The 27,324-nt window shown below is 39.4% G+C and overlaps 1 protein-coding gene across 1 annotated transcript; it reads right to left on the reverse strand.

The window, feature by feature from the left end:
* Positions 1-4,563: 4,563 nt before the first annotated feature.
* Positions 4,564-26,240, reverse strand: fubp3 (far upstream element (FUSE) binding protein 3). Its single transcript, XM_020650816.3, has 19 exons — positions 26,084-26,240; positions 20,868-20,979; positions 18,751-18,784; positions 18,061-18,110; positions 17,828-17,899; positions 16,884-16,941; positions 16,456-16,618; positions 15,151-15,249; positions 14,870-14,974; positions 14,651-14,753; positions 14,133-14,233; positions 13,724-13,853; positions 9,042-9,202; positions 8,703-8,776; positions 8,421-8,557; positions 7,910-7,966; positions 7,656-7,706; positions 7,394-7,521; positions 4,564-6,047 (listed from the first exon to the last, which is right to left on the reverse strand). Exons 1-19 carry the CDS (start codon positions 26,177-26,179, stop codon positions 6,039-6,041), a joined length of 1,740 nt encoding a protein of 579 aa, XP_020506472.2. The 5' UTR covers positions 26,180-26,240; the 3' UTR covers positions 4,564-6,038.
* Between the last annotated feature and the right edge of the window lie 1,084 nt (positions 26,241-27,324).

Here is a 27,324-nt window from a genome sequence, read left to right on the forward strand (position 1 = left end):
TGCCTCTGAGGGTCTCTTTATATAAGTGGCTGGTGTGACCCCTGTCTAATTACTTATTAATGACACACCCCTCGCCGTGTGGACCTGCCTGCTGCTGCTGCTGCTGCTGCTGCTCCAGCGTCCGCAACACCAGCAAAGACAAGAAAAAACTTCATTTTGTCATTATCTGAATTTTAAATTCATGCAACATTTTTGTGCAAAACCCCCCAAAGCATCGTGATTGACTGAAATGTAAATTATAGGCAAATGTTTCACATCAAATTCGTGCAGAATAATAAAGTTTTTAAGCTCTCAAAAACCTTAAAAAGTTGCAGAAATTGATATTAAAGAATGCGAATAATTTACACTCTATTGATATGAATTAAAACATTTTAACGCTGTTATTTAAAAAAAAGAAAATCGTAATTATGACTAATGCATCAAAAGAAGATTAAACTTCTTTTTGCAACTTTTTTTTAATCGACATCCATGTGAGTTAAGTGGGTCATTGAGTCTGGGAGTTGCTCACCCATTTTTTTCTCAGGCATTTCGTATTCATGCGCTGGTAATAATAATTGTAATGATTTTTTTTTTGTACGCAGTTAGCGCGGGAATAAACGAGAATGAGGGGGAAAAAAAAAAATCAAGGCTTTTTTTTTTTTTTACAGCATTGTTCCCATGCAAAAAATGCAAAGCTGCTTTGACGTGGTTTCACTTTTTCAAGCCCTTGTTGAGGTATAAGCGGTTTAATATTCATGGCTGTTCGGAGCCCCCTCCTTGGTATTGTGACAACGTTTAGATGAGTATATACACCCCCCCCCCTCCTCCTCCTCCTCCTCCTTTCCCCTTCTTCTCTATAGTGTTTTTTCCTCTCTTCTCCTATTTTTCGGGCTTGATGGACTGCGGCTAAATGGGCAGTTTTCCTTCTTTTCCAGCAGAGAGGACATCTTTATTCCATCCCCGGCTCACAGGTTTCCTATTCAGCTCCCCTCCAAGTAATGTCAGGGCCCTGAAAAGTGCTGCAAATCAATCTTTCATGGTGTTTTGAGGGCAATTTGACATCCATGCACTCCTCTTTTCACTGCAACAACTACAAGGGGATTGTCCGAAAAAAAAAAAAAAAAATGGGCAAGTTGTGCTCTTTCTTTTTTTTTTTCTCTCTCTCACTCTGTGGACGAATATGGACTATGTAATGGGAAAAAAGAAGATATGGCTACTAAATACAATGGCGGAGGTTTTTTTTTTTTTTTTCTTGAGATGGTGAAAAGGCAAGGTGAGTGACAGGGCACGAAAAAAGATTACTGTGAAACAGCTGCTTTTTATGAGCGAGCCCCTCCTACATTTGTCTCCTTTTCCCAGATGAAATTTCGCTGCTCTTTCAATGGGATTCTTTCTCATCTAGATTGATTTACATTTATAGCATTCATCGCACAAATCCGAGGTAAATGGCAGGGGGGGGGGGGGGGGGCAGAGGGGTGGGGCCGTTTCTTTATTAAAGAGGAATTAAATGAATTGAATTGGGGTAACGCATGGATTTGATTTGCTTATTTATGCATTAACCTGTGGCTTTATGTGGAGCTGGTAAAGCCGCAGGCATGTCAGCAATGGCAAATCATCCCGCTTAGCTGTGCCATTGTAAAACAATTTAAGCTTTTATTCTGTCCATTTAAAGCCTATCAATTTCATGTGGATGATTGACAATTATTGCACAAAGAATGCGGTAATTGTTTTATTTCAAAGAGCTGCTGGGAAACCTATCAAAGAAAAGCGTTTGTTTGGGGATAAATAGCAGAGTTAAGCTTATCAGGAGGGAAACCGATAGCCTGAAGGAAAAGAGACTCGATCGTGTTAAAAAACAACAAAAAAAACATTTTAACATGTAAAGTCTTGTGAAAAAACTATTTATGTTAAACAAAAAAAATAAAAATAAAAACGTTAAACTTTGCAAGAAAAGTTGTGTTTCTCTCGCTGCGTAAATTAAGAATTTAAACTTTAAAAATGTGTTGTCCTGCAATAAAATATATTTTTTAAAAATCCACTTAAAACATTGGCCTATAATCGCAAGAAAACTCTCTGGGATTTCAGGCCTGCTGCGAGGAAAACACACAACTACACACACACACACACACACACACACACACACACGCTCACACACACTCGTGCAAAACATGCAGCCGTCCCAGCAGCTGTGAGGAAGAGGAGACGGGGTCTCCTGGGATCCTCTGCAGGGTCATTAAAAGCAGATTAAGGTAGAGCCACTGAGAGGAGGAGACTGAAGATCAGCTCATCTGTTGCAAAGGTGAGATAGGTGCACTCCCCCCCCCCCCCCTCCTCCCCCCCAGTTAAAGTGTTTTCCCCTCTCTCTCTCTCTCTCTCTCTCTCTCCCCTGTCTGTTGTTGGACAGGACGGGAGGAGTCAGGACACCAGCTTGATGGAGTGTGTGAACCTTCATGTAAAAAGCAAAGTGTTACTGACATTATTTAAAGATTCATTATTAATTTCAACCCAGAACACTGACGCAAGAATTAAAACATTATAACCAAAGTCAGTTAAAAAAAAACTGAAAACATTAATTTTCCTTCTGAAATGAGACCTAATATAACATGAATTAAATACTGTGCTAAGTTTTTCTATACTTCTGAATTATGTCTTTAAGATACTTTATACTGCATGTTTAGTTTTAGTCACTTTAAAATGTTGAATTTGAAAATATTGTGGTTGTGGTTCATGAAGCTGACAAACTCTAAAAAAGGACAGAAAAACAAATTCTGCAACAATAGAAAATTGTAACTTTCGTGCATGTCATGCGAGTAAAATGTGAAATGCATGTCTCTTGTGTCTCTTGTTTGTAACTGTATTTTCACTCGATCATACTGCTGCCTCACTCACAGATGTGATTGCTGCACTTCACTGATCACAGATTAATGAGATAACCGATTCATTGCTATGAAGAGTTAGAGACACAGGCCTCAGTGGTGGAACAAATAACTTCACTTTAAAACTTCAATGTTCTCACATCACATTAAGAGAAACAAAAGGGTCAAGCTGAATGTGCTGAACGCCTCTTCCAACACATTTTGTAACATGCTTTTTTGTTTTTTTGCTTGGGGGGGGGGGGGGGGGGACATTTCTGGAGTTCAATTGAATTCAATACCTGCACAGTACATCATTTTTTTTTCTTTAAAGAGATATTTAATCTATTTATTGTCAGTCATATTTGGTGTTAATGTTTTTGATTGTCTTCAATTGTGAGGAGCATTGTCTCCATCTCTGGACATTCTGTGCTTCGTTCTTAATGCCTGTTAAAAGTGATCTGGGTTGCAGGAGAAAAAAAAAAAAAAAAGTGTCTACGATCGGCCTTTAAGAAGATGATGAAATGGTTCTCTCATCGTCACTCTGCGAATCGTCCTGGAACAACTAAATTATTAGTCAGGCACAAAGGACCACCAGGTCAGGACTGTCCTCGGGGGCGTGGCCCTTAAAAAGGGAAGAGGATCAAAATCAAGGGCTGGATTTGGAAACAGCTGCAGCGCATCAATACAAGGGCCGGTGTGTCAGGAGAGCCCCTGCTGAGAGCAAAGATGTGCAGTGACAAAGCTGGAGGGGAGGGGGCAGAGGGGGGGGGGGACATCTCAGTGGAGCCTGAGGGAGGACGTGCTGCCGCCGCTGCTCGACGAGGACGACAGTTAACATGAGCAACGAGGGACAGAAAGGGAAATGTTCCATTAGGTTGTTTAGGGACAAATGAGACGTACAAGAGCAGAAAAACGGAAGATAATAGAATTTTTTGTGAAAATACCGAAGGATTCTTTAGAAACAAACTCAAGCCAGTAACAGAAAAAATGTTTTAAACTGAGAAGAGATTAGAGTTAAACTTTGAGGTATGATGATGGCCAAACTCAAAGTGTTTCATGTAAAGTGCTTTAAATAAACAAGAAGTCAATCATCCAGAAATTGACTTTGTTAACAGAAACATTTTGAACTATCAAATTTCAGCAAAAGGCAGAGGTCAAAAAGGAGATAATGTCTTTTAGGACAAATGTTTAAGCTGAAGGATTACAACGTTTATTTCTTCTTTTAAATCACAGGACAAATACAGAAGTTTAACTTCAGATGATACTAAACAACAGATTTAAAGGGAATCTTTTTCTTACAAAATGAAGCAGTGATCAAGAACTTTAAAGTTGAAAACCAGCAAACATAATGTTTGTAGAAAAAAAATACTGAAGGATAAGAAATGTACATCTCTCATCTGGCCGTGTGATGACTCATGTACAAACTACATTCATCTGCACAGTGCAGCAGTGGAAACATGTCGCAGCTTACAGTAAGAGCTGATACTGAGATTATTACTCAACCACAAGAGAGGCTTGCGGACAATTTATTTGGATTTGAGAACTGGCAGCAGTCTATAGAAAATATAGCTTTTCTGCTTATAAAACATGAAAACATACAGTCAAGCTACAGATTTAGTCTACGCATCATCTGTTAGTATTTACACAATAGAGCGCTCACAGGTAAAGACATCCACATGTTGAGAAGAACGTCATGAAACAGAAAAGCAGCTAAACAAGTAGACATAAAGGTAGTCTGGATGTTTTTAATACATTGTTAACTGTACACGTAAGGAAAAAAAAAACAAACACCATAATTAGACATGTTCAAATTATATCCCTTTTCATTAAGAAATGACGTTAATACCATAATCATTTTTCCATAATGATGCATCATTTATACCATTTATATTAAATCACACAAAGAAATAAAAAAATTAATTAAAAAGGTTGTTAGCATTGGACTGAGTCCAACGGCCCGCTGAGTCCGTGCTGTGGGCTCAGCGGGCCGTTAGTGAACTGAGAGGTACCAAATAAGACAGTTTTTGATCAAAATACTTAAAACATAAAAATACTACATTAATTATTACACAGGTAGAAGAACAGAGGCTTAGCAGTCTTGAATAGCTCAGGTGCAGAACATACACAAAAGTCTACCACGTCGTATTTTTCTTCATAACAAGATGCAACATCAAATTTCAAAAATCACACATTCACAATCTTTGAACATTTTCAGTATGAAAACAGAACAGAAAAAAGAGGGACCGTTTTCCTGCAACACTGATAACAGGAAAAAAATAATTTGTATATAAGTGTGTATATATATATATGAAACATATATATTTTAAATTAACAGTCAAATATATGAGCATATATACATAGTTTTACAAGGTAGCAAAGGCAAAAAAGCTATTTGCAACATCCCCCTAAATCCTATCATATCAGATCATTGTAATAAATTATCAATGACATTTTCATTTGAAAAAGAAAAAAAAAAACATCTTAAAACTACAAGTTAAAAAATCTGTCAAAAATATTAGAGAACCCATCTTTGTTTCAAAAGTGAAATAAGATATTGCACCTTTAGTTTTTAAACCAGAGAACAATAAAATGACAATGAAAAACAGCATACAATTCACAACAGGAATTAAATTAGAACTCTTGTCACTGGCGGACATTAATCTTTAAGTTTTTTTAAGCTTTGTAACAAAAATACATTTCCTGTAACAAAACATCACAGTTTCATTTCACTGAATTATGTAAAAGGAAAACATTTTAACACACTCTTTAAACATCATGACATATGACAAAAAACGCTATTCAAGACTGCTAAGCACAAAACCATGGTTTCATTCCAACAAAACTAGAAAAAAATAGATCATATTGCCGTTTGAAATGTTACAACTTTTGGGTTCATTTTGGCGGTACAATCTGAGTCAGAGACAGGAAACAAAAAAAATATGCAAAAACAAAAACAGCTCTCTCAAGTCCAAAAAGGGATCCCAGATACTGTCTATCCAAAATAACAGTGTACACAAGCATTTAGTAACAAATAAATGTTCCTGATTTTAGAAATATTACTTTATCATATAAGTCATTCTACAGCTAGTGTTTCTCACTAAGAAAAAAAGTCTTCAAGGCGTTGCAAATCTAGAACTCCCCTCGGTTAAAAAAGGGTCGTTTCCATCCTCTCAGTGATTCAAGTCTTTCACCCGGGCGTCTTCTCTAATGATCCTGTGGAATAAAACCAGTTTGTTAATCTGCTGACACCGTTTTGTTTAAAATCAAAAGGCACCTGGTCCTAGAGGTGCCTTAAATAAAAAATAAAAAACATGACTGTGAAGGAAACGTACCCCCCCTCCCCCTTCACCGCCCCATTATCAACAAATCACATAAAAACACAAAAAGCAAGACAAACTAATCCCATCTCCAACGACTGCAATACATAATCATAAAAAAGTTTATGAAACATCAATGATTCCATGAACATGCACTACATGTTTTCTGATCATGACAATATTCCTGTTAAGCTGTTCAGACAGTTTACGATATTCTCGCTATTAACACTGGTAAACAAGTTTGCAATACTTAGTTAATTATAAACACTGAGATGTTCCTTAACCAGCAGGAGGCTGTTGTCCCGGCCTGCAGTACAAGTACAGAAGAGACTCATTTCTGTAACAGTTTCATTTAGCAGACGCTTTTGTCCAAAGCGACGTACATCTGAGAGTCAGCGCAATACAAGCGAGGATCTACAGACAGGAGGGAGCAACTTGGATCTCAAATCTTGAATGATATCCAACTTGCTTAAATTGTGAACGTAGCATTCACATTCATGGGGCCTTAAAACCTGGCTATTAAAGAAAGACACACACACACTGTCGGTTACGCTTTTTTTTTTTTTTTTTTTAAAGATATTTGGAGCAATTAGAGGTGTAACGGTTCACAGAGGTCACGGTTAGGTTCGACTCTCAGTTTTGGGGTCAACAGGAAAAGTCCTGGATGCATATTCTAGATGTCGCAAATATATTTTTTAGACGGCGGCCATGAAAGTAACATCTTGGGTTATTTAAAACTACCTGTGGTAAGTTTGCAAAGCCTGCAGTGTATCAAACATAATAAAATGTATAATATAGGAAAGAGGTTTGATCACTTTTAATTCACACCTGAAGCGGGGATCCTCTACTAGTGCATATGTGCAACAACCTTAGGAATGTATCAGCTTTGGTAATGACTTCGAGGATTGTTTTTAAAACAGGGGGGTTAAAGTTGTTTGACACCTGTTTTAAGTTTTCCAAGCTCTAGTGATTGTCTCCTCTGGGTGATGACGTCTAATAATCATTAAAATGTTCCACTTGTTCCCCTACATTCATGAGCATAGATCGGGGTGCGAGTACCGCCATGAGTGACTACCCTTTTTCTCCACTCAGTATTTGTGGTCATGACGTCTGAACCGTGACATCCAGACCGTTGGGGTTTGGTACGATTACAAATATCGTTGGAGGCCTACAAGCAAGAACAAAAACATAGATTCTAACCCCATAATTACCAGCGCGCCAGATCTAAGCATTGGTTCTTACCTGGAGGCCCGGGGCTTGTGTCTGCTGTGCGCCCTGGTTGAAGTAGGCCATCGGCTGTCTGTAGAAGTCAACCCAGGCGCTGTAGTCTGGATTAGAGGTCTGCTGAGATCCAGGACCAGCCGTCTGGCCTGAACGGAGGGAGAAATAAAACAGTGTGGAAGAAAAATTAAGATACATTTGCAGGTTTGAGCTCAAATTCATCTTTAATCCGTTTTTTTATTTTATTTGAATCCGTTGTCCTCATTAAAAAAAAACTGCTCACCCCAAGCTTTGTTGTACTCAGGAGCGGTGCTCTGGGCCTGGTTTTGCTGGCCTTTAAAACAAACCAAAAAATAAAGTTAAAACCTTAAACCGCTTCTATCAGAAGATCTGCTTTAAAATATTAAAGTTTCAGTGATCAGGGTTTAAGAAAAGTTACAATCAGGATTCATGCTTTTTGTCTTTTTGCCAGAACACTAAAGAGGGTTGAGTAGAAACTAAAGTGGGCGTTGAGATGATCCTTTGAGTGACACTTGCCTAGCTTTTTATAATACTGCTCCCAGTCCATCTGGCCCGTCTGGGATCCATTGTGACCTGAAACCAGACACAGAAAACACACCAAAGTTACTGAGAGTGGGATTTCCTTTTACCCTTTTCACCTTCTGCAAATCTTTTTCCAAATGATTTCCTTCAATGGCAAATTTAAAAAGCAGTCATAGTGCAGGAAGGAGGCGGTTAGCCACAGGAAAGGAAGCACAAATATGTTGTCCCAGCATGAAGAAGACTCCGGCTAAAACTAGCCGCAGTGTGCTTACAGTGACAGAACACAGAGGAGAAAACTTTATACATACACCTTTGAACTAATGAAACTAAGCAACTCTCCAAAACTGAAATGTGTACGGAGTTCAAATAACTTTTGAGTGTGAAGCAACATTTTGTTTATTTCTACATTTTGTTTTGGAACAATATGTTTTGTGCTTAAACTTGCTTTGAGGGTTTGAAGGTTGAGAAGCATTTAGTCTTGAACATCCTCGGTGTGTTTACTTACTGTGGTCCTGTTGGCTTTGAGGCTGCCATATCTGAAAAGTCGTACCCCATCCTCCTCCTGCTCCTGCTCCTCCTCCACCTCCTCCACCGCCTCCTCCTCCTCCTCCTCCGCCTCCGGTCATGAATGTCTGAGGCCCACTTATGTAAAATAAACACAGTTCAATGTGAACACCATTGAGTGGACAGTATTTTTCTTGCAGGAGACAGTGTGTCAGTCTTACACAGGTCACATTAGAACAGTTAAAACATGAATGACGTGTCCAGGAGAGAGGTTGAACCTTACTGTTGAGGAGGAGTGGTTGGTCCTTGGTTGTAGGGATTCATACCAAAGCTGCTGTTGCCCCCCATCCCTGGACCCTAGAGCAGAAAAAAGGGAAGAGAAGGCGAGTGAGAGACCACACTTGTGTTTAAAAAGAAGCCAACAGACAAGGTCAAAGGTTAGTGCCCGCCACTGATGCACTCCATTAAGTCCATTTGATGGATTCTTCATGTTTAACCTCTGGTGACATCCTGCCGGCCACCAGGACCACAGCCACCAGCCGCACCCCGGCAGCTCTCCACATTGACATGTGCGCTCATGAATATCAGGTCAGACAATAAGAGTTTTGAGTAGACCACCTACCCCAATTCTCTCATCGATCAGCTGGCGAGCCTTTTCCAACTGCTGAGGGGTTCCTCTGATGGAGAAGATGCGCACGTTGGGGTCTGTGTTGGGCGGCGGGTTTCTCTGGAGCTCCACGTGGGCACGAGACTGCTCTTTGATGTTCTTGATGGTTTCGCCACCTGGAAAAATGTCACGCGTCAGGACGCATTTTAAATTTGGGCCGGGAGCGATCAAATATTCCTCGGATTAACATCCTAACCGTTTTGTCGATTAACTGTTTGTCATAAATACAAAAACAATCCTAAGCTAAGGTTACTCATCTTGATTGCCAACTTTGCAAAACAATCAAGAAATATGGTTTCATTTTTATTTCAAATTGACGATAGATCAATCAGTGTCAACGCTTTTATTGCCAAATCATAGAATGACAGGGTGTTTATGGTCAATGGAAGGTTTTTACAGGTGTTAACATGCTAGTTTCTGTCAACAGCATCTGAAACCATCTCTCCACAGTGGTTATCTAACCAAATAAAACCAATAATCCTTAAAAAAAAGAAAGCCTTTTAGAAGTGAAAAATCAAAAGTAGGCAGGGATTTTCTTTTTCTAACTTTTGTCATTCACACAATATTTGCTTCTGCAAAGAGCAACAATATGAATGCCATCAACATGAGGCTGTCTGAAATTACAATATGGTAGCTTCCAGGTTGGTTATAAAACTATTAAGACTTTTGTTTTGCACAGTGGTAAAAAAAAAAACCTATATGAAGAGCTAGTTTTTACAGAATAACCTGACGTTCCCACAGATATGCCTTAAAACAAGGAAACATGGGCACATCATACGAGCCAAGTTTGTTGTTCAAGGACATTGAGCCTCACATTAATCACTGGTTTTAAGGTTCTTGTCGATGCACAGAGAGGGAGGGGGGGGGAATCACAGAGGAACTCCACGATAAGTGGCCCCCGATGACTGTAATATCATGACACAGCGATTCTGCGTTGATTGAAATATTGCAAGACAATTTTAAAATGATGCATCAATGATGTCAGATTAACTGAAGAATACACAACGCTCCACAATGTGCAGGGTTAAGTGTTTTCATGCACTGAAATAAGGGAGTCAGTTTCACCTCTTATCACCCTCCATCTCTTAACTTATTTGCACTGCTGTTTGACATTATCCCAACATCTTCTTTGGCAAATTAACTTCCGTTCACATTACACTCATTCATGTCAAGACCCCCCCCCCCCACTGTGAGGAGTCATGAAGTATTAGCGTGCTGAGCCAAATTGCCAGGGAAATCTGTTTTGAGCGACATGTTTTTTCTTCAAATATTCATATTTGGCACCAGTTATAATCGCACAAGTCAGGGAAACAATACTGCTGCACTGATATTTTGTCCCATGCACTCCTGATGGGTAGTACAAACAAATTGACACTCCCAAACATCAATGTTGGAACCTTTCCCATCCCTCTAGACTGAAGTCATGTGATGGTGCTACCTTAATGAAGACTCTGGCATGTGTCTCAGCACTTATCTACCATTCTGTGGTAACATCCATGCAAATCAGGAAACAAAAGGAGACATCTCCTGCACACCTCCCCCCCTCCCCGGCATCAGATGCCAGCTTCCCGACGTGTGGGGAGAGCAATTACACCAGCGGGGAGAAATGAAACATAGCTGGCAGGAGAAAAGGGCCAAAATTGAAGCGTATCCTCCTTCTGGGATATCGTTTGTCTCTTTTACCCTTTTCATTCTTGACTCTGTGTTGTCCTCTGTGATGAGAGGAGGGAGTGAACCAGGGTGGGGGCATATAGCCGCTCCCCACCCCTCCCTCCACAATGCCCATCTGAACGAAAAAGGCTGAGGGTGCTTCCCGTGGGGGACACCAGGGCTGTCCCAACATCAATTACACATTTGTTCACTTGTGGCTGACACTCGGACGACCCTGGCTGACCTCCGAATGAAAACGCTCATCAAAAACCTCTCCCCTCCCGCAGCCTATTCCTAGCTGCCAACAGACTGCACATGGGCCATTAACCCATTGTCAACCAAATGAAACTTCTGCCTTAATGAAGCCATTATGAGCTCTTCTAGTCAGACAGCAGAGAGCAATGAAGACCCTGACTATTCATTTCATGGACTGGGCTGTAGTGAGGACAGATAATACGGGCCTTATTAATGAGACTGGTTTAGTGAGCTGGAGAAAAGGAGGGACACAAAAGTGCAACTGGTGACTGCATTCAAGGGAAAGCCAGGGGACTGGTTAGCTGCTGATGGGGAGAAAGTCACAGGCCTCAGGGGACAATGTCACTAACAGAGTGTGGAACTAATTTTTGATGCAAGCGAGAGGATGAAATCAATATGTCGAAAGGGCATCCAAACAAAATGTATTTCAGTAACAGACACATTTTAATTAAATTCCTCTCAATTGTTTTCTGGATTAAATCTCATTCCAATAAATATCTCTCCATCACAGAGACTTTAAGGAAACCCATAAAGTGACTTATTGAGGGTTTTTGGTTTAAAAAAAAACAACAAAAAACACAATCTCAGTTGTTAATGAAATTATCTTTTAAGTTTGCTCTAAGCAGAAATTATACATTTATAGTTTCTGAACTTTTTTCACTCTCTGAAACATTTTAAGGTTAAAGGATTTTTAAGTGAGATGAACCAAACTGACACCAGTAAGGTTTTACTTTAATGGTATACTTATTATACTTTTGAATACCACATCTTTTAAACGATAGTTATTGTAAGTACAGAACATTTTAAAAGACTTTAAATCCAAAGCATTATTTTTAAACCAAAACCTGCCGTCAAATGGAGCTAATGACCTGTCTTAATTGCACAATTAAGTTGGCAATGTTTTGTTATTAGTGCAATTTAGACAGTATGCAGGAATGTGTTTGCAAATTTTGAGAATTAAAAACAAAATCTTACCAAATATTGGGTGCCTTGGACTTGAATATTTGCCGTGGTATAGAATAAGCATCAATAGCATTTGGTGTAAACTTATCAAAGTTTAAAAATCTGGTTTCATAACATGCCTCGTCGCCAGTCAGCAAATATTCATCATCACATTCACACAAAGTTTATATTGATTTTAGGATGGGACAATTGACCTGACCAGTAAGTTGTTTTTAACAGGAGGACATATAACTGCCCGACCATTAAAGCAAAAATGGTCATGCATTCCTACAAAACAGAGTTTCACATTTCTTTTTTTGTTTTAAATCATCAAACTTTGAGAAATAATCCTTGCAAATGTTTTATGTCTGTTTCTGCTTGGCATTACGTTTGGTCACTCTCAGTTTTAGGATTCCTTGGCTGGTTAAAAACAAGCAAACAAATAAACAAGCAAGCAAATAAAACATTTATCTAAAAGATTACATAATAACATCCATGTCAAAGTGAGAACATAGAAACATATACAAGGATTAGGTTAACTTAAAATGCAACACTAAATAACTATTCACTTAAAAGTACTCGTAGCTCTTCAAGAGTTTTCAAACAAAGAAATTCTAACTTTTAACTTCACAAAATAATCGCTTGTAAAAATCTGGAAAAAACCTGGTGAATGGAACTTTTAGATTATTATTTTAGTTTAGAAAAAACTGAGTAAAGTTGTGAGACGCTTATTGGCTCTTGCAATGAGCAGGTTTGTGGGTGGCTTGGTTCATCAACCAGTGTGTGTGCGTGTGTGTGTGCAGGGGGTCAAAACAGAGGGGCAATGGGCTGCATATGGCATCGTAAAGATATTAATCACCGCACCCTTTAAGGGATAGCTGACAGCACCCAGACCCACCGCCATCTCCACCATATTGGCCCACTTCATATGCTAATGCACAGAGAGGGGGACGCTACGCCCAGGTTTATTTGTTTCCCTCGGCCCACTACATGCACAAAAGCCACTTGACATTTCTATTGCCATGTTTTTATCTTAGGTAAAGAGGCCCCCTCAGACCCCACCCACCACTGCGCACACACACACACACACACACACACACACCAAGGCCACAAGCATGCACACTGACACACACACACACAGCTCCTTCCAATGCAATGGTCAATGACTTTTAAATAGCTGGCAATAGAGTGGGCATGAATAGCCAATAAGCTAATTCCTCCTATTCATTCCCTCGCTGCACTCTATTGGGCTGAAAGACCCTCATTAGATGCCAGGCAGCCTTCCACATGATTGAGGGCTGTTATTATGCACCTTTAACAATTAATGTCACATTACACGCATTATCCCCGTCATTAAGCCCTTAGTGAAGCCAATGAATGCCACTTGTGCTGTATACATGAGCCCCGGAGAGAGAATAGGAGGGTGGTCACTCACCCCCCCACCCCCCCCCACCACCCCACCCTCTTCTCATCTGTTTCACGCAGAGGCAGCACACCAAACGGCATTCAGTTATTAAAACGGAAAATGGCCATCTTGCAAAAAGCGGATTATACTGAACAGCAAATGTTTAGAAGAGCAAAATGTTTTCTTAAACGAGCACAAGCTGGGACCTAACAACGAGAAACTAATGAAACCAGGCTCATGAACTAAACTTGAAGCAACTTTTAAAATATGAACTAAAAAAAAAAAAATGTGTCGGCTAAACACACAAAGAACAAACCATTCTACTGAGGTGCTTACAGAATCAACTGCTACTTAAATAGAAAAATCATAAAAGCTTGATTCTTACCTTTGCCAATCACTAGTCCACACTTGTCAGCTGGTACTGCGTATGTCACCTCCTGGAGTCCTCCAGGTCCTCCCATGTTACAGTCACTTCGCCCCCGACGTCCCATCATACCTCCAAATCCATCTCGCTCCTACAAGGGAAGCGAAGGGAAACATTAGGAAAAGATTGATTTCAGAGATTCCTACACTCAGTGATTTCTTCCTACAAAATGTTGACATCAGTTCTTCAAAATGCTTCCAATCTAGAATTTCTCATTTCATGAAATATTAAGCAAAAGAAAATCTCAAACTTCTTAAACCCTGTAAAAAAAATGTGTGAGCGTATTAGGCGTTGGGATTCTGCAGAAGAACAGCCCAATGCTGTTTCTCTGGACGGATCTAATCAGTATGGACGAAGCAGGAACACATACCTGAGCAGTTTGAACCAGTTCATTGATGAGGTGGACCGCATGGTGGCAGTGGTCGGGCTGACCCATCACCTGAGCAACTCTGTCAGGACTCACTCCATCGTCTGGACGCACACAAAGAACACAAAATGTCTCTAGCTGCTCTAAAATCAGAGAAATGTTTTTTTTGCTTGAAATAAAACACATTAAACACCTCGACTGCTTGCAGGTTTGGACTGCACAGAACATTTCTGATGATTTTACTGGATTAACTATCACATTCATTACGTCTACATCCCCAGTTAGGTCAAGCTACAATTAAAAGCTTGATTAGGCAATTTAATTAGAGTACTCTCCTTGTCCCAGTATACAGGCAATCACTGGCAGAAGTATGTTCGACTCTGTTACGCTATGTGGCAATACACATACCTTTAAACTGCTTTTCTGAGACAAGGAATTGCACACTTATGAAACCAGATAGAATACATGTTTGTAGTTTGTGCTACTAGTCGGTAACATCAGTCCCTGTTATGTTTTTTCACCTTGTTTGAACTGGATCCTGACTCCTGCATCGTTCTGAATCTTCTTGATCATCTCTCCGTTCCTGCCAATAATGATGCCGACTGCAAATCTGGGCACAACAACCTGGGTGACGAAGACAGAATCACAAATATAAAAAAAATACTCTCTTAGGCAAGTGAATAATTCAACAAATAATTGTAGCTGTGCAGCCTTTCAACAGCAGGTAAAAAAGCTCTTACATCCAGACTGCTTCCCCCCATTTTGGTTCCAAAGTCTGCCCTGCCGACCCTGAAGTCTCCTTGGTCTTTGTCTCGGATGAGCTTCACAACAAGTTCGCGGGCTTGCTGTTAACAAAGTAAAAACAAAAAAAGCCTCAGAACAGGACGCATAACAAAAGTCTAGCTAAAATCCTCTCAATAAAAGTAAAGATGCTAGAGTGGAAGACTTAAGGCGTGAAATGTGTAAAATTGAGTGTAAACGGGAAATACAGCGGCTCACACTGAGCTCTTCACAGACTGACCTGCACTTTGTGGGGATCCCCAGTGATTCTCAGGGGCTTGTCTGCTCCAGTGGGCATCGGGTCATCCTGAATCATTATCATCTGCACTCCTGTTCTCTCCTGCAGGAGTTTAATCGGACAGAAGCAAAAACACACATCAGAGAGTTACCTGGGGCCTAAAACACTATTCACTGTGACGGGCAGAGAGTCTGCAGCACCTTAAAGAACAGGTTCTTATTTTCTGATGGGAGCTTCACAACCTAAAGTAAGTGGCGAATAACTTTGGAGAATGTAAATATATTCAGAGTAATATGAATCTCTCATATATTCAATAGGTTTTGAAATAAGTTGGAAATGCAGCAGAGGATCTAGGTTTGCAGAATTCAGCACAGTGTCTTTGCAGAGGAACATTTCTGCCATTTCATTGAGAAAATAAAAAAAAATCCAATCTATTTGACTGGTGCTCATCTTTGCTGATGAAAATAACCCTTTTAAGTCATTTTACACTTAACTGTACTAAATCTGAACTAAAAAAATCTGACATGCTATTTGTACAATTAGACCGTTATAAAATATTTCATGCAACAACCCTCCATGTTAGCTTCATCTCTGGGATTTAAGAAAATGCAGTTTTGAGCCATCATAGATCACCATTTTAGGATGATGAACTTCATAGATTTGAACGCATGTTCAGCATTTAGATGATGAACTTCACTAGAAATAAGGTGTGTCAAATTAAAACAACTGACACCTAAATCCACATAAATACAACCTATCACTCAGGGAACTAACTCTTCAGATACTCTATTAAAAAACAATTGAAACATATCTAGAGCTCTTCCCCACAAATGGCAGAAAGCTTAAAACTTTTTTTTTCTTATTTCCCGATTCCTAAATCATAAAATTACAAAGACATTTCAAGAATCAGATCCAATACTGAAGCATGTTTCAGGGAACAGCCTTAGTGTGTCATGGATCACATCATGTGCAGTTATATTGTGCCGCAGTGGCGGATTACAAATAATGCAATGATGCACGCCTTGTGTAAATGTGAGAAAACTGAACATGATAAATTAAAGTAAAAACTTTTGAAAATGTTTCTGGAAGTTGCAAAAAACAAGTGGGTATGTATCTTAAGGAACATTTTAGTGTGATAGTCACTGAGGACTGATTTAAACTTTCTCAAATAACAGATGTTATTAAAGCCTGTCTAGTTGCACGGCGTCGACCGTTACAGTGGTTGTGTTTTCGATGTTAAAGAGGATGAGTGATGGCAGGCCAGAGAAGGGAGCTTTTCAAACAGTTTTAATGCGTAACATTGCAGACCTGCAGTTGTTTGATGGTTTCTCCTCCTTTGCCGATGACCAGGCCTACTTTGTTGGCGGGGATAAGGATCTGTTGGATTGAACTGTTGCCGTCCATGTCGCAGTGGAAGCCAGGACCATACCGACACTGCTCCACAATCTCACTCAGCAGCCTCTTGGCCTGCCTGTTGGGGGGGGGGGGGGGGGGGGGGCGGAGGACCAACAAATACATTTGTCACCACAGTTACAGACTCCACACAAAAACCGTTTCAGTCACATTTTTCTTTGTCGATTGTGAAAGAGGTTTTTCAGGTGATTCAGTGACTGATTAAAAAAGAGATGTGAAGAAAGATTCGGGTTCATGCCCTCTGTGTCACAACAATAGGGCACACTTTCCAAATGGTCCGTGTAGTTTCAGTAAATCTGTCAATGTTGAGAGCTGAGACTCACTCAATGTTCTCTGGGCTCCCAGTCAGCGTGCAGGGCCGGTCCAACATGCCTCCACTGTCTGCAACAAAAAGAGCACAACAATTTTTTAAAAAAGACACTACGCATAAAAACATTTATATACAAAAAAAGTACATACACAAATGTAATAGAATACCAGTCGAATAATGAGCTATTGACACCAACGCTGTATTTTGAAGGCATCTGTAATCATGTATTTATCTTCATCTGTTTTTTTTTCCCTTTCATTTGTATACGGCACCTTATTTTAAAGTTGCTGCTTTGAAATGAGGTAAAGATTGGACAGGAAACAGGGACGCATCAGTTTCTATTCAGCTGTTTCTGTTCAGAACATCCCCCAACGTCAAAGAATATCTGTTCTCAACCAACGCTTTAAAAACAGGTTGCTTTAATTGCAGACATCTTGTATTATACCAGGCTTGATGTAAATGTCTTTATGTGACCATCTTCAGCACTTATTGTCAGTATATAGATGCTACATCAAGCACATGCTTAAGATAAATGCAGCCATAACGCTACACAACAGTTTGTACACTTTACGTTTAGAAACAATATTTATTTGTTTTTAAAAAGAAATTATTTTAAATGGTTCAATTGTAATTTTATTTGCGTGTTTCCCTGATGCATTTATTTCAGAAGTGCATAAATTAAAAAAACAACACAGACCCAAGGGGAGATATGGGGCTATAATAAATTGTCTAAGTGATGTTTCATGTAAACAATGTACTTTACAGTGTTGAAGGCATGCGTTGTTGTAAAGATGGTTTTAATGCCTAAACAAATGTGAACCTACAGGAAACATTTCACATGAAAGTTGAACACGCCTGCTTGTTTTCATAAATCTGATCAATTGAGTCAAACATTTCCAACCCAGCTGCTTCAGATTAGAGAGACTGGAATATTGATTTCAGGTTATTCCGACTTACCTGAAGCAATCTGGATCTTACAACCCGATTCCAGTTGAATTCTTGAGATCTGCTCTCCTCCTTTTCCAATGACTACAGGGGAGGGGGCGGAGGGAGAGAAGTAGACAGTTTTAAGCCTCTTTGATTTTCAACAGGGGCCGTGAGCAGTGACCCAAAGACTGAATAGAACGTCAATACTGATGATTGGATGTCAAACATTTAAAGTGATTATAATGAACTATAGGACTACTTACTGAATCCCACCATCTTATCAGGCACTTTGAAGTCTTCTGTCGCAAGAGCCCTGGGAGAGATTACAACATGATCAATACCTCTGACCAAAGGCAGTACAATAAAGAGACATCCAAATAGACGACCCTTTTGAAACCAAATCAAGCGTATATGGTAGGTTTGAAGCGAGTAGGACAGAAACTTTTCAATAAATGTAATACTTCACAACTAGTTTTGGTCTCATAAATTATACAGTGCTCAGGTTGATGATTTTTTCACATTTGAGAAACTAACTTGTGCTTTATTTGTGCTAAATTATAACTCAAACAATCGACAGGTACTCAAAACTGTTGTAGATCAGTTTTACGTAGAGTCTGTTTATCTATAAATCAAGCTGCATGAAATAATCATTTAAGCTCAAATTCTAAACATTTGTAATTTTGTGATTTCGAAACGTTAAGATGCGTTTCTTATAACTTCTCTTTTGGTCTTGCACTTTGAGCAGACAAAGTAATATGAAAATGGAATTTCTTTCTGATATTTCTAGGGATAAATTAATCCAGAATGTAAACTACAGCTGTATTTAAAAACATTTATTTAAGAATGTATGCTTTTTTTGTTGGAGCATAAAAGGTTCAAGAGTCAATAATATAGGAAAGCATTCAAAACATATTTAAGTGATCAAACCAGAAATTAGATTATTCTCTGCTCACCTTTGATGTACCATCGCCCCGAGGTGGTTCCCTACTGAGAGAAGTGAGAGGAACCAAATTAACATGTGAGAAATAATACGAGATCAGATAATATTCTAAATATCTTTCAAACTGACAGAGACCAACAGCAAAAAGAAAAGGACTGAGTCAGGGCTGGGGGTGGAGGTGGTGGTGGGGGTGGAGGTGGTAGGAGCAGATGGACCTGGTTCTGCCAATCCTTCGTTGCTTGTTCGTGTCTGACCCTCAGTGGGGGACTTGCAGCAGCATGGTAATCAGGCCCTGGGAGTGTTTGAGTGAGTGTTTCAATCAGAGCCGAGAGGCAGCAGCCGGGTCAGTGGCTGCTGGTCATGAATTGAATTTTGACAGGTAGCACCGAGCAAGGGTCCTGCAGGGTCAGCGGAGGATGTGCTGCCATGGACGTGAACACCTGAGTTGATACCTAGCAGCTTCAATCAATTTTATGGTCGTTTGCACTGATTTCACTTCTTCTGGAAATGCAGCGAGGTTAACGCTTGAGAATGGAAGAGCTATGAATATAAAACAGGAGGTGTACCGAATCCATTCAAGGACAAGACTGCAAAAGATAAAGCGTGAATACCTTGACTCAGTTTGTGTACATTTGATAATTTAGTGCTGCGAGCTAAGTGCCGTGCAACACAGATACCATTTCTGTATTTCCCTTCAGACTGTGGGACAACCTTGACTGAGAGAAACCGAGGACAAATTGTTGCAACAATAACTGGGCGTCAAAACTTAAACTAGAGTTGCATATAATTTAGATTTATCTGTCCATGCATTCAGAGCTGAGCTATAATACAAACAACTGTGACAAGATAACAGGGAGACAGGAGAAATGACTCATGTTTCCACTCCATGGATATGAAATGGATCAAACCTTTCTGTGTGTGTGAGGAATGGTGACACTTTGAATACACCGCAGTTTCTGATGCTTTATACTCGTAAAAATACAAAGACATGCCTCACTTCAGATAATAGTGTATGTCCTGCATAGCTCTAAAGGTGTTTCACAGTTCTGGAAAACAAAACTACACAGACATATAAGTGACAGAAATATCTAATGGGGGGGGGGGGGGGGTTGCAGACACTGACATTTTCCTGAGACTTTCGGTGTGAGCTGCATGTATGAACAGAAATTGTTGAATTTTCACTCCAACTCTGGACTTTTCTTGCCAGTCCCCTAGAAAAATGTCAATAAGTCAGGGCGAGCTGATGTGAGTAAAAAATTCGATTGATGTAAAAATCGAGATTCTTCTCTTCTAAGATTTAAAATGAATAACTTAAGAAAATTGTTCTTTTGTTGTTGGTTTTTTTTTTTTGGGCGGGGGGGGGGGTGGCTAATCAGTCACTCCCTGCTCAGTGCTAAAGCTAGCTTTTTAACTCAGTAGAATACCAAATAGAGCAACAAGAAATTCAGTCTCACAGATGACTGGAGTAGATCCTGAAGTATGTACTACTTCATAAACAGACTTTGAGTCCATGGCTCCACAAATCCAGAATCGTTTTGAATTGAAACCTGATTCTGAATCGAATCAGCCAAAGACTTCCAGCCCTGTGTGTGTGTTCATATTCAGAACAATCCCAGCGAGCAGAGATATTTGTGCACATAATGAAACAGTGTTGTTATGTTTTCCTGCCCACATTTTTCTTGGATGATACTGTGAATACATCCAATTACATGTAGCTCTGATACAAGGCCAGTACTGTCATTATGTCAGAGGACTCTGCTGCTTTGTCTGTCATCTTTCACTTGCCTTCCTGATTGTTTTTTTTTTAAGGTTTATTGTTCATTCCTTAAAAGTTATGTTGTGGAGTTGCTGATTACTAGTTACCATATTGGGCCAGGTTTTTGTACATGTGTTCCAGTATTGCTTTGTGGGCCTTTGGTGCAAGAAGATGGTCATGCACATGGAGGAACATATCAACATGGCAACTGGTTGGTGGTGGAACAGTGTATTGAACCGTTCTAAGGGACGCTCAGGTGTAGGGACGATCTTTGTCAGAAATATTTGGAACTATTTTTTAATGACGTGACCACAGTCTTTATCTGATGGCGTGGGTGTATGGATGTAGGGTTTGTGTGAGTGCTGAAGCCTTACCTCCATTGTCTAGGGAACGTTTCTGGCCTCCAAAGCCGTAGAGGGAGGGGTCGAGGACTGGAGAGGAGCTGTTCATGTTGGGCAGCTGGTCTCCTCCCATCTTGGCTGCCATCTGGAGACACAAAAAAAGTAAGACAGATTTAATAAAGGTAAACAGTGCATGTGTGGTGACATTCTCTTTGAACATACATTTCCTTTCCAGGGCAACCCCTTCATGATAAGTGTGAAACCTTTTTTTCTTCTCGTCTCCCCTTACATCTTCAAGTTTGCAGTGAAGTCGGGTTTTGACATGGCAATCTGTTACAGAGCGTTTTCTTTTTGACAGCAACAGAAACCTGCACTTTGTACAATATAACAGCGGCTTGAAGCAGTCCGCTCAAGTTTTCGTTGAGACAACTTACGCTGATGCTTCCTCGAAACAAGTGCACCAATTCTTTTTTATGCTTCACTGACAAATGGCACAGATTTTCATGGCGCATGGCAATTCTTCAGAACAACTGTAGACGAGTTGCCTGAAAGTTTTGACAGGTTTGAGAACTACCTTAAACTACTACCCAACAATAAACATTCAGCTCCATGTTCAGACACAAAGTCTGTCAACGAGACACTGCTGGAAGAAGCCAAAGGAAATTACAAAGAGGTGCAGTAGACCTGACGGAAATGACACCGTGTTGCCATATCACATATTTAGCTTTAAAACCTAGAACAACATCTTTTGAATGCCAGTTGTGGTTGGTTCAAGCTAACACCAAATTGCTGCCAGTTAAATTATATGGCCATTTACGAGCTGCAACTTAAGTTAGTTTAACATTTTGTATCTTTGTTTTACTATTTTTTATACACAAACCCTATTTGACGTAAGATAAATTACTCAAATGTTGGTTGTTAAACACAAGCAGCTGTGCAGGAACTTATCAGACAGTTAACAAAACTTAAGAAAGTCAAAAGGAGGTAACAAATAAACAATAAAATCGAGGACGATCTGGTCAAACTTTTTTTTACAAGAATTGTTTAAGAAACGAGAAAACAATAGATATACAATTTTTTTAGGACAAGTCAAAAAGTATTCACCATGTAATAATTGGTCATGTTGTATAAAAAAACAAATGCAGTTTTATATTTATTCAGTTACAATGAGGCAAATCAAAATCCACAAATTGACTCCCAGCCTCACGGCTCCCTACATGTTTCTTCTTTATGAAGAAAAGTATAGACAGGCCACTTCAAGAAGACTGCTCTAATTTGCTTCACAGCTTAGTAACGGTGTTTCTACTACAACCTAAAGCCAAAGCTGAAGTTCTGCAGTGATGGACATGTTAATCTTCACTTCCGCTGCTTGAGAGTGCAAACAGTATTTTCCGCTCCATGTTAATCTGCCACCTCTCCTTCCACACAAAAGTATAGAATTTCAGAAAATTACACAAAATTGACATCTGTGCAAGACTGGAATTTTTTCACAATATGAAAATAAAGTGACGGCAATTAGAGTCTACCATCACCTTCGGGGACGATTATCTACTTCAGAGCCCACAAGTGGAAGTGAGAGGGGTGAGCTGGAAATAAGGAGGCAGAAAAGGAAGCAGGTGTGGGGTTGCTTTTCTCCATGACATTGCCACAGCTTCATCTGGCCAAAAAGCATTTTAGTTACGGACTATATTCAGAAGTTTTTTTTGTTTTGTTGCTACAGCCATTAGATACCTGTGCAGTATCTTTAAGGACAGTAAGGCCGTGTTCACACTTGACTTCTTTTTTTAACTGCCAGCGCGTTTTTTTTTTTTTTTTACATACAAGCCTATGGAAAAAAGAAAAAGGATGACGCCTTTTTCAGTTGAAATATTTAAACTTTTCAGAAAAGCGCCGGGTGACGTCTGGAACTGGAAATGCTACTGCGCACGCTGCGTGTTGATTTCCATCATTGTTCTTGTTTTAAGGGAGACAAACTCGTTTTTTTAAATGAATAATGGCGAAGAAACAATTACAGCTCTGACTAAAGTCTTAACAGCTTGAAAGATAAAAGCACTTGAGAAACTTGTTTGATAAACAGAATATTCTTTGTCAGATGCTGATTAACATTAGCATACTACATATGGATGCATGTGTGCTAATTAAACACATTTGCTGCTGTTAGATAGCTTACAGTCATGCAGTCTGGGCGGTTTTTACAGCACAGAGTCTAACAAGCTGTGGATTCTAAAAAGAGACTCCTGGGTGTCCACTAACTTCTCTGGGTAAAAACTTCTGTGGGCTGGACTGGACCCTCAAACACAAATGAACTTCTTAAATATATGGATTAAAGAGAAAACATTCTAAGGACTGCTACACTCGAGCTTCATGACTTACACCTCACAAAATGCACTTTAATATCAAATTAGTCTAAAAATAAAGACAAAGAAATCACGTGAATTGTGGTCACATGAGAACTAGAATGTATAGTTTATATTTAGGTTACAAGAACATGCTGTCCAATAAGCTCTGTGGCATTATTACTATTCATGACTCTACCTTCAACTCAACGTTTTTACATTTCACAAGAAGTTGTGTTCATGTTTTTATTTGTCGACAGAGAAATAAATCCAGTGGTTATATCTTCGATAAAAAAGTTAGCACAGGGCAAATCCTAATGGTTATATTTAGGAACACAACTTTCACATTTAGCAACACTTCTCGGTAAGCAGATCAGGAGGACGCAGAATACAAGATATAGTAATTGAGAGACCTATAACAGACGTCAACATCTGGGGATCTAGGCTAATGTTTAACTGTACACAGCATGTGTTGTATTTGGTTATTATTTAAAAAAAAACAAGTTGACATGAGGAAAATGGAAATGTGATTTGACGCGTGCACGGCCGAAACATGTAAATGTCAGACATTTTCACCAGCTGCTCCGTGTGCAAGGAGAAGCAGGTGACTGCTATAACTGCATCTGTGGGAACCAACACCCCACACTGGAAAGAGGCATAAGAACACACACTTCCTATCTATCACACTTAGGCCACATATGTCATATGATATCGCAGTATGACTTCCCTTTTCTATAAAGTACTCTGCAGCACTCGTGATTACTCACTAAACTAAATAACCTCTGTAACATAAGCCACACACAAAGTGCCCCACATATAAAAAAAAACTCTTATGTGATTAATTCTTGTGTTTATCATTAACAGGCTTACAACGCCTTCTACAAATATGTGATGCAAGACTCAAGTCCTTTTATCCTACTTATTATTACTAATATATGGTTAAGATGTATGAAAACTCTTATTTCTGGTGCTCTCTTTCTGTGGACAAGGTGTGCCCTTACATGAGGGAGAACAGGTTTAATGGAGGTGGTTTTAACGTACTTGGCATGTCATAGAATAAAATAGAATTACTTTATTGATCCCAAACTGTGAAATTGTGGCGTTACAGCAGCAGGTTATCCAAACACACAATATGAGTAAAAAACACACAATGTTAGCAAATCTAAACATAATATAATATTAAATACAAAGTGAATAAACACTGAAAATATCAAAACTAAGAATGTGAATATATAAAACCAGGATTTAACTAAGCATTACTAGTCTTAAATAGGAAGATTAAATGTAAATGTGCAGAGTTGTAAATGGACAGTATTGACATGAGTTAAAGTGCATGAGTGTAGACATATTATAAGCAGAAACTATTCAATATAACGGCGAGTAGACAGACAAATGAAGTGAACATGAGTGCAGGGATAATTTGTTTTTATCAGTGAATTTGAATAAATGTAACTATACATTTAAAACATACTGATAATGAGCAATTAATTTGCATTTTTTCCATGTGTTATGTAAAAATGTGATCACCCATTTCCATCATTGGACATATGAAGGGATTAAAACATGCAGGTACACACAGTTTGTTTATTCCTGGACTGTAAACTAAACAGGGGAAAGCTCAACAAGTATGACTAAAGTCCAATTTACACTCTATACACTGAAGTCACTAGTATGCTAATCTGCTCTCAAAGCACACGAGACTGCTCTACTTTGACATACTTAGACTAGTAATGCTTAGTTAAATCCTGGTTGTATATATCCCCATTCTTAGTTTTGATATTTTTAGTAGTTATTTACTTTGTATTTAATATTATATCAGGTTTAGATTTGCTAACACTGTGTGTTTTTTTGCTCTTTGTGTTTGAACAACCTGCTGCTGTAAGGCCACAATTTCCCAGTTTGGGATCAATAAAGTAACTCTATATTCTAATGGTTGCACTGACTTTCACACAGCCACTACCTAAACTACCCAGGTATTCCTGAAACAGGTGTGCAGGTCTGTGCAGGTGGGTTTCAGGTGATATTTTTCATGCAGCAATGGAAAAATCCAAGTGTGCTCAACAGGAGAAGCAGAGAGGGGGGGTCTTATTTGACCAGATGACGTTACATTACATGGCATGGCCTTACTCCAACGCTGCCTGTTGGGACACACAGTACCACGCATGCTACCTAGCCAGCCAGCTAACACTAGCTCCGCGTTGTCATGTGCAATACACGCTACACCCTGTGAAACCAAAGCTTATAAACCAGTTAGAGATGCAGAAACAAGGGGGTTTAAATGTCAGGTTTATGAGTGTGGTTGCTGGTTTCTTTTTTTTCTTTTTTTTTGGGGGGGGGGGGCTCTCAATGCGTGTCTTTAAAATGGGGGCAGTGAGCAGCTAACTTCAAAACTAGCATGCTAACTTTCTGACAGCGTGTCAAGACACTTCGCTTCGTGTCTGAAATAAGGAAAATCCGCGTTGTGGGTCAAACTGCGAGGCATCACATTTACAACAGAAGGTCCGCGACATAGCCTAACTGCAACTTCTGCGACTTGACAACAGGTTGCAGGAGTGTCGGCTTAACTTAGTAAAGTTGCACAAACTTCGACATTACCACAGGCCTTAGCGTTTACAATCGAGACACGACTTTGCCCTTTTTAGAGTTTAGAGTTAAACCAGTGTCCGTGAACGCGTCTTCACGCAGTGTAAAAAAACTCTAATCTGTCCTCTGCACTGTGCTTACTTAGCGTTAGCTTGTTAGCTCGCTGGGTACATGAGGAGTGTTTGTAGTAGTAGGGAGGAGGAGGAGGGGGAGGGGGGGAGTCCAGGGTTGCCCCGACCCAAAAAAAAGTCCAGCCCAGCTCCACATAAAACCCGAGATATTCGCGATTCCGAAAGCATCGCACCTCCTGCTCGCTGAAGGACGTTTTACCTGTCGAACCCGGCGTATCGTGTCCGCGAAGTCATCTTTCGTTCCGGGCTGAGCCACCGAGGCCTGTCCCTGAACCAGCTCCGCCATCATCATCATCCGCCTCGGCAGCTGAGAGCCACACTTTAAAAAAAAAAAAAAAAAAAAAAAAAAAAAAAAAAAGAACAGCACACGTGCCAAGCCAAAGCTACGCGAGCCCCATGATCTCGCGAGATTATATTATAGAAGACCACAAAACCAAAACACAACACCTATAACATGTCTTTAAAAAAAGCACATTATCTAACATGTAACGACTTAATTAGAAAATATTATATTAAAAAAAAATTATATATACAGTTCACTTCATTTGTCTGTCTACTCGCCGTTATATTGTATAGTTTCTGCTTATGTGTGCTACCATTAGAATATAGAATTACTTTATTGATCCCAAACTGGGAAAATGTGGCGTTACAGCAGCAGGTTATCCAAACACACAATATGAGTAAAAAACACACAATGTTAGCAAATCTAAACACAATTTAATATTAAATAGAAAGTAAATAAGTACTAAAAATATCAAAACTAAGAATGGGAATATATACAACCAGGATGTCCAATGATGGAAATGGGTGATCACATTTTTGCATAACACATGTAAAAAATTCATTGCCCATTATCAGTATCAGTATGTTTTCAATATATAATTACATTTATTCAAATTCACTGATAAAAACAAATTATCCCTGCACTCATGTTCACTTCATTTGTCTGTCTACTCGCCGTTATATTGTATAGTTTCTGCTTATAATATGTCTACACTCATGCACTTTAACTCATGTCAATACTGCTTTAAGTAAGCATTACTAGTCTAAGTATGTCAAAGTAGAGCAGTCTCGTGTGCTTTGAGAGCAGATTAGCATACTAGTGACTTCAGTGTATAGAGTGTAAATTGGACTTTAGTCATACTTGTTGAGCTTTCCCCTGTTTAGTTTACAGTCCAGGAATAAACAAACTGTGTGTACCTGCATGTTTTAATCCCTTCATATGTCCAATGATGGAAATGGGTGATCACATTTTTACATAACACATGGAAAAAATTAATTGCTCATTATCAGTATGTTTTAAATATATAGTTACATTTATTCAAATTCACTGATAAAAACAAATTATCCCTGCACTCATGTTCACTTCATTTGTCTGTCTACTCACCGTTATATTGAATAGTTTCTGCTTATATGTCTACACTCATGCACTTTAACTTA

This window comes from Labrus bergylta, chromosome 17 (genome assembly GCF_963930695.1).
Source record: "Labrus bergylta chromosome 17, fLabBer1.1, whole genome shotgun sequence".
Taxonomy (NCBI): domain Eukaryota; kingdom Metazoa; phylum Chordata; class Actinopteri; order Labriformes; family Labridae; genus Labrus; species Labrus bergylta.